This window comes from Trachemys scripta, chromosome 13 (genome assembly GCF_013100865.1).
Source record: "Trachemys scripta elegans isolate TJP31775 chromosome 13, CAS_Tse_1.0, whole genome shotgun sequence".
Classification (NCBI taxonomy): Eukaryota; Metazoa; Chordata; order Testudines; family Emydidae; genus Trachemys; species Trachemys scripta.
Window position 1 is genome coordinate 43441929 of NC_048310.1, and position 8386 is coordinate 43450314.

Consider the following 8386-nt stretch of genomic DNA (forward strand, 5'->3'; position numbering starts at 1 on the left):
AGGTCCATAGAATCCCATGCCACAGGCAATCTGGTGGAACAGGACACCGATGACATGGCTGTCGGCACTCTCACAAGACTGATAGCCCCTGCCTTCCCCAGCGGTCACCTCTCTGAGACAGCACTCCCTAAATCAGACACAGGAGGTCTCTGTAACATGTTTCTTGCTAATGGGCCTGAAGATATTTGCTGTTTCCCGCTAAAGGAGAATATCCCTGAGAGAGGCAAAGAAAAAGCCAGGGGCGGACGGACTGAACTTGGTGACACTATTTACTAGTAGATGGTTTATTGGAACTGCATAGGGCACATGGGCGTAAGGAAAAACAGTTACTAATCCAACGAGCGAAAAAAGGGGTTGGCGGGGAACAAACCAAAGCTAGTTCTTGCCACATGGGAACGTGGCATTGATTTTCCTGCAATAGCAAAAGGCATTGAAGAAGCGGCAGTAGCAGGTGGCACAAGGATCACAGCAGGGGAGCTGGTGCCCAAGGCAGGATTCCAGCAGGCGGACGCATCTGCGTGGAGAGCGCTCCTCTCGTCCCTGAGCCCCCAGTGCAGCAGACAACACCTGCAGGAGGAGCAAAAGAAAAGGGGTTTCATACAGGACAACCATGCACATGAATGGAGAACCGCTCAGTGTGTTCTTGGGACCCCCATCGGCATGCTCTGTGAGGACAGAGGGTTAAACATTTGCTGTGCTTGCACTGAAGTTGGATTGATTTAGGGGTGCTGTGCTGCACGTGGGTTTCATCAGATCTCCAGAAAGGGACATGGGGCAGGTGCACAGGCATATGCCAGAACTGGCTCCACAGGGGGAAGAGAGTGTCCTGAAGATGATATCCATTTCCAGAAGATCTGAACTACAGCTGCCCCAGGGTGCACTGTGTCAGGGTATGTCCCCCTGTCTCCAGGGGAGGGTACACAAACCTGGTGAGTCTGGCCTGAAAGTCCAGACCCCGTGTTCTTTGCAGCAAGGCCCTGGACTTTGGTGACATTCGGTGGTAGCTTCAGATAATAGTGAGGTTTGTAATGAATTAACCATGTAAACAGATAGTGACCCAATCCATGCAGCAGCCTCCGGACTGGTTATCTTGCTATTGATTTCAATTTGTTTTATACTTGCCTCACATTTTAGTTTTCAGTGTGCCGTGGATTTTTGTATTGATAATCCATATCACACCTCAGCAATTGCCAGGCATGGGGAAGCTGGAGGTTTTAGCATCAGGGGATGATAGGGACAGTTAGGGCTTGGGGCACCAGGAGAATGTGGGAAGTCATTTGCTGGATGTTTCTGCTAAAATGATCAGCAGTGAAGCAGTGAACAATACTGACATTTAACCTGTCATCTTTAGGTTTGGGAATGAATACGTCATAGAGATGAATGGTGTAATTCGCACCTCACACAGCACTGGTCTCAGGCTCTCTACAGACTCAGGCAGACAATACTGCACCTGTTACACTAGAATCATGTATAAGATTTTCTTCACAACCATGAAAAGTAGCAATGAAATCTCAGCTTCTGGAGCATAAAAGTGTGGCAAGAAGTGAATTGCTTAGCGGTCGAACACTGCCTGTGCTCTGCAGGAAGTCAGACTAGATGATCACAGGGGTCATAGGAAGTTACCTCTGGCTCCAGTACACTGGCTTCCTGCATGAGGTCCTCATCAGCTACGCGGAGCTCCATAGCCATCCTGTCAAACCCAGGCCTTGGTAAAGTCCCTGTGGAATACAGACAGGGTGAAGGATGCTGCTGATTGGCTCCTGGGGACTGGTCGAGCCAGAGCTCCACTCCGACCCCACCCCGCATGCGCGCACACACACACACACACACACACACACACACTTCTCTACAATCCAGAGTGAAGGGGGACAGGGAGAGATTAAATGGTCACAAAAGTCACTAAACAATGATGTGCCTCAGAGGTGCAAAGGACTCACCAATCTGAGATGTGCCTAAACACACACAGAACGGCTCCCATCTGCCCACCACCTTCACTGGGTGTGGCCTGCAGATCTCAATGCCCCCGGCTGAGTCCAATGGGAAAGAAGCCCCCCCAGATCTCTATCATGCCCTTCCTGTGTTAGCTGGGAGCTGGAGGCACTTCTCCTGCCCAACAGGCTTGGGAGTGACAGATCCGAACAAGGGAGAAAGAATCCAATATTGTTACACTCTTAGTTATTGTCAGTCACAGCCGCAATGAGGAGATCCTGCAGGGCAGGAGGGGATCTCCATCACCGCCCAGTACTCCCTGCAGATCCCCGGGCACGGGGGATAGGGGAGACCCTGCAGGGCAGAAGGGTCCGTATTTACCCCATAGGATAACATGCAGTAAGTTGTCAGAGTCAGCCAGGTATTAAATTACAAGTCTGGGCGTGGCTATGCTAATTAGGGGATGCAATGTTGCCATGGGAATGACTACGCTTGTGAGGGATGCTGTGCCAACCAGGGACCGACTGTGTTCCTGCCCTGTGTGAGTGAGACATTCCCCTAGCTGGGGCTGGAGCGGAGGGGTGACCCTTTTCTCCTGACACAGCAGACCCTGGGTGCGGTTCTGAACATCACGCCCCTCAAGGGAAGCTGGGCTCGCCCAGGGTGAGGGGCTGCATTTCTTTAAATGGTTTCTCTTTTCCTAGGCTCATAGACTGTACAGCCAGACGGGACCATCACGATCATCTAGTCTGACCTCCTGCTTGCAGACTGGAACAACGTGGCAGCGCTGCTTGTGGCCGCTGCTCACGGGTCGTTGCTCTCATCGGGGAGACAGGGCAGCCTGCGGGAGGGAAACACTCACCTGCGGGCCCCACGGGGGCCTCCTTGAGTTTCCGCAGAAGGCTGGGGTAGCTGGAACTGTCTGCCCCATCCAGACTGGGGCGCATCTCTGACAGGTGACTGCTGCCGAGGTCAGAGGAGAGGATGGCCTGGATTCCCTGCAGCACCCCCCAACTCAGCAACAGCATATTCAGCATGATCCCCCAGAACCTGCACCACGGGGGGAGGATCGGGGCTGGGCACAAAGGCCGAAGTTCAAAACGTCTGTTCTGCAGGCTGAATGATAGGACATGGATTAAACACAAGCTCCATTCCCTGCTAAATGAATCACTAAACCGATCATCTCGGGTGGACGCCGTACCGAGGGGAAAGGTGGCTGGCGGGCTGCAAACAGGCAAGTCCTAGTCGCTCAACACGTTTATTCGCTTGAACGAAGAGAAATAGAAATAGAGGGCCTGGGCACCCCAGCCCTGACTCTCTAGAGAAAACAAGCATTGGTCTAGGGGACTCCTGACGGCCTCTATTTCTTAGATTTAGGGGAGCCCTCTCAGAGAACAATGCAGCCTGAGCTGCGTCTGTGAAGATGTGCAGCTCACCCAGCATGTGTAACGTACCAGGGTCCAATCCAGACTAATGAGCAGCTGTGGCACCCCTGCCCTGCACCCTTGGGTGCCTCACAATGCCTTGCTGTAATAGATCTCACCCGGGCCGCTCACAAACAGTCTTCTAGCGTGCAAGTCACACCCTGAGTGTCTGTGTGTGACTGCAGCCTGCCAGCCACACTTGGGCTACACTCCGGCTCTCACCAGCCTTGGTTCTACTGTCGGGTTACCCCAATACACCCCCAGTCTTAGATCTTCCTCCAGAAATGTATGTCCTGTACTGCCCAGCCCTCTCCTGGACAATACAAGCTATGTTAGGTCTGTTATTTCTTTAAAAGGAATACTATGCACACAACTTGCCACCCCAAATGGAGTTTCCCAGACCTTTCAATTTAAACACACTGGATTAGATACAACAATAAAACAAGTGTATTAACTAGAGAGAGAGATTTTACGTGAGTACAAGTAATGAGGCATAAAAGTCAGAAATGGTTCTAAAGAAAATAAAGATAAAACTCTACTGGTGCTTAACTGAAAAACTAAACCTCTCCCCTGATAACTCAACCCGATATAACACGGGTTCGCATACAACGCGGTAAAGCAGCGCTCGGGTGCATCGGCACATCAGCTCCCAGACGCGGTGCTCCACTTCCCACCGCCGGTGAGTGCGGGGGGGTTGGGGAAAGGACGCCGCCCATACTCACCGGTGGCGGGAAGCGGAGCACCGCGTCTGGGAGCTGGCGGAGTGGAGCGGGCTGGGGCTGGGCTGCTCCGCTTCCCGCTGCTGCCGGTGAGCACCTGTCAGGGGGTGGGGGGTGTGGATAGGGGTCGGGGCTGTCAGGGGAGAGGGAGCAGAAGGGTTGGGTAGGGGGTGGGGTCCTGGGGGTGATTAGGGACGGGGGTCTCTGGAGGGGACAGTCAGGGGACAAGAAGTTCGATATAACACAGTCTCACCTATAGCGTGGTAAGATTTTTTGGCTCCGGAGGACCGCGTTATATCAGGGTAGAGGTGTATGTTAAATTCAAAGCACAATTTTCTCACCAAATGCTTTCAGCAGCGTTACTGACCAAACTTCTTAGGGCAGGACCCCTCCCTGAGTCCAACGGCTGCTTCCTTTATATCCCTTCAGGGGCAGTGAATCAATGGGCAGGGGGAGAGAGGGGTGTCTCTTGGGGTGTTTGTCCCTCATTTGTATAGTTTCAGTCCCCCTTTTGAAAAACATTTTCATCTGAGAACCAGGAGTCAAAAAGTCTGTGTGGAAGGATGTTCCCTGCAGCTTTGTTCTCACCTCCTTGAGCGTCCTTTGTCTCCCCTTTCTGCCTGATGACTCAGTTTACTGCTTAAATGCATACTAAGCAGAGCACACGTTCCTTTGTTTGCAACAGACCTGTTTGCCAACCTCATGTGTTAATAACACCGTACGGTGGAATCTTACAACTTCACATATAATCTTGCCACACATATTTTCCCGGGACGATACTGAGCAGCAAATTACGAGTTTTCAAATGATACCTTACAATGCATCCTTTGTGCAAAGGTTAGTACAATAGTGTGTCAGGAGTGACTACGGGGTGCATTCGGTCACACCATGTTCTCACAGGACACATCTGAGATGTTTGCTGGTGTCCACTGCCTGCCTCATTAGGGAAGCTATTGTCCTGGTGGGCCAGAAAGCTCTAAGGGACAAGCAAACAGATCTGCTGTTGAAGAGGGATTATGAGGCCTCCAATCCAGCTCTTAGAGCCACTCCATTGGTGTGGCCACTTCTAAGGCCACTGTCCCTGGAGTCACCTTGGAGTAGGCACCCTTTCCTCCCTATTTTCCTGACCAACTGGGGTCACCAGGCATTGACTCGAGTTCATAGGACAAATGCAGACACCTCGACTCACTCACAATAGAGACAGCTCTGGTTCGTGGTGCCTCTTTTTTAGGACATCTCATGTGATGTTCCCTGTGTCTCAAGCTGCTCTCCCCTGATGCTGTGAAGAGGAATACTTGGCTCCATACCTGGGATACCGACTGCAAGTCCAGTACCTGGGACCTCACAGCTGCATTTAGTGGGAGACCCCCAGCACCAGCCTTCCGTGAGAGCACTGATCTTGCCCTCCAGTTGCTCAGTGAGGAACGCAAGGGGGTTGTTTCCTGCCAAGGTACAACTGCGGGGCAGGCTACAAGCACCGCTTCCCCCAGAAGCCACAGTGAGTGGGTGGCCAGCCAGTGACAGGCCTCCTCTCTGCCTGTTTGCACCACGTCGCAGGGAAAAGTTGACTCTCCCCAGGGTATTTGGCCGAGTGGTGTCCTCCCATCGGGTCTGTTCTAGTGCCAATAAATGGGGGAGGGGGGTTGTTCATCTGGGGCAGTCCCTAGAGTTCTTGCCCACTTCGGCTGTTTCACAAGTGGGTTCTCGCCCTTCCCAGACACATGCCCGGCTTTGCTCCAGAGGGTTCAGTATTGGGGCATTCATCCCATCCCCAAGAGGAGTAGAGCCATGGAGAGTGCTTGTGCTGCTTCATGGCCTTTGTCCCTCTCACTACCTGTCTTGCACCCCCTCCTGAGAGCGGAGACCCCATGGTGCAATTGCCCAGCCCCCGAGTTCAGTGCTGACCCCTCAGAGATCCCTCAGACTCACATAAATTAAACACATCATCTTCCAGGGGCAGGCTGTGGGGCAGGGCAGAGAAGGGTGTATGGGGAAGGCTGGGGGACCAGACAAGGTGGGGTATAAGGTAGGCTGTGGGACTGGGCAGGGAGGGGGAGGGGCAGGCTGTGGGGCAGGACAGGGCAAGGGAGGGGGCAGGCTGTGGGGTATGGCAGAGAGCAGGTATGGGGCAGGCTGTGAGACCAGACAAGGAGGGGTATAGGATAGGCTGTGGGACTGGACAGGGTGGGGGCAAGCTGTGGGACTGGGCAGGGAGGGGAAGGGGACAGGCTGTGGGGCAGGGCAGAGAGGGGGCATGGAGCAGACTATGGGGTGATTCCCCGCAGCCTGTCCCACCCATGTCCCAACGTCATCCTTGATTCCACACAGCCCACCACTCAGATTGTCCCTGATTCCCCACGGCCTTCCCTCCACATCGTCCCTGATACCCTGTGGCCTGCCCTTCGTGTTGTCCATGATTCCCCATGACCCGCCCCTCACGGTGTCCCTGGTTCCCCGCAGCCCGTCTCACATCTCACGTGCTCTGAGGCAAGGCCAGGTAAAAGGCTCCATGCAGGTGCAGACGAGGCTGGGCTTGCCTCTGCGCTCTAGTGTCAGAAACAGCGTGGGGAAAGCTCCGAGGGGCGCCAAGCAGTGACGAGGGGCCGGAACGGATTTATTTAAAGAGGAAACTGAGTAAAGCTTGGCAGCGTCGGTAGCAGAGCACTAGGGACGGGCACGTTTCCGAGCAGGTAAATCAGCCCAGAGGTGCAGGAGGAATTTCTAAGACTGGAAGTGAGGGAAGAAGCCAGGAGAATGGTAGGAAGTGAGGCGAAGAAATAGGAGGGAATTAAGGTGAACAAAACAGACACGGAATCCGGGGGAACCTTCCCGCCAGGGCACCGTACTGAGCCGGTGAATCGTCTCCTCAGGGAAGTGGTGGAAGTCTAGTCGCTTGGCACATCTAAACCAAGCCTAGGCAAAGCCCTCTGGCTCCCATTCCCCTCCCCGCCTGTGGGCGCATCTCAGTCCCCTCTTGCCTCTTGTCGTGATCTGGACCAGGAGCTCTTTGGGGCAGGAACTGGCTTTTCCCTGGGTGTCTGTGCAGCTCCCAGCACAATGGGCTCCAGCCCCTGGACCAGTCCCTTTGGGTAGTACTGCCTGGCAAAGAGAACACTACAAAATCCCTCCGGTGGCAGGACGCTGGGCTGGCCCCTGGGTGGATGAAAGGGCACCAGACAGGACTGACCCAACCTCTCCTTCACTTCTTTGACCCCTGCATCCAAGTATCATGGAACTAGTTCTCTGTTGCTGTGGCAGATCGGGGTGGTTTTAAAAGCTGTGTAATCAGCACTGGAGTGGGAATCAGCACTGGAGAGCCCCTGGCTCTCTCCAGTCCAGCTGTCTGAGAGCAAATTCACCTGTTCTCTTGTAACGTTTCCATTCCCAGCAGAATTTCCCCCATCCCATTCACTGTAGAACTCCCAGCGCCCTGCCCTGCTTCCAGGAAACCTCCACTCGAGAGACGTCAGAGACCGGCACGCAAACCCCTATGAAATACACATGCACACCCGCATGCCATCTCCCCAGGCGTGTAACACCACCGCGCCCGCAGCACGGTCACCATGCGTTTGCATACACCTTCACACATAATCTGCACATGCCACAAATCTGAGACATAGCACAACACAGACTTTTTAACATGGTCACGGGGCTTACCGTGCTCCGCTCTGCTGATCTCTCTGGGAAAGATGCTGTGCCTTTGTGTCTAGATTTCCCCTCCGCTAGTTGAGTGGGGTTTATATTGGCTTTCTGTAATTAAGTACTCCAGCCACATGACTGTGCTAACCTACCAGGTAGGTGGGCTTCTCTGCAACTAGATCTATGTCCATATCCTTCTACAGCTGGGGGAAGGGCCGGGGGGTGGGAGGTGGGGGTGGGGGGATGGGGAGGCAGAGAATTGTATACTTCTCTACACCCTGCCAGGCTCTGGCTCCAAGGAGGGTGACTGGCTCCCTCACTGCCATACGCACCAAATCCAATCACAGACTCTCATTGATGCAAACAAGCCCTGTCTCGGCACCAGCTGCTACATGTATGGATATACTGCAATCCCAGAAGCACGGTCCACACAATGCCAAAGGCAGGCATTATCCCTGCCATGACCCTGCTGGGAATCCTGCATTTGTTTCTGGGCACCACCTAACCAGAAATACAGGGTCATCCACAGGGAGTTAAGAAGAGCAAAAGAAATTGACAGTGTGAAGGAACATCTAAAGAGCTAAGGGCCAGACCTCAATTGGTATGATCAGTGGTGCTCCACTAACTCCAATGGTGACTGGTCCCATTGACTCCAAAGGAGAGACCTCCATTTAC

At 53.6% G+C, this 8386-nt stretch overlaps 1 protein-coding gene across 1 annotated transcript; it reads right to left on the reverse strand.

Moving 5' to 3' along the window:
• Positions 1-276: 276 nt before the first annotated feature.
• Positions 277-7782, reverse strand: AGRP (agouti related neuropeptide). Its single transcript, XM_034788697.1, has 4 exons — positions 7730-7782; positions 2792-3045; positions 1624-1718; positions 277-567 (listed from the first exon to the last, which is right to left on the reverse strand). Exons 2-4 carry the CDS (start codon positions 2964-2966, stop codon positions 376-378), a joined length of 462 nt encoding a protein of 153 aa, XP_034644588.1. The 5' UTR covers positions 2967-3045; positions 7730-7782; the 3' UTR covers positions 277-375.
• Positions 7783-8386: the final 604 nt, after the last annotated feature.

Excerpts from the sequence above, each read along its gene's own strand:
- AGRP (XM_034788697.1), bottom strand. The coding sequence starts at position 2,966 with ATGCTGAATATGCTGTTGCTGAGTTGGGGGGTGCTGCAGGGAATCCAG. Across the intron at positions 1,719-2,791 it reads GGCCCCCGTGGGGCCCGCAG|GGACTTTACCAAGGCCTGGG; the intron begins GTGAGTGTTTCC and ends TGTATTCCACAG. Across the intron at positions 568-1,623 it reads CCAGTGTACTGGAGCCAGAG|GTGTTGTCTGCTGCACTGGG; the intron begins GTAACTTCCTAT and ends CTCCTCCTGCAG.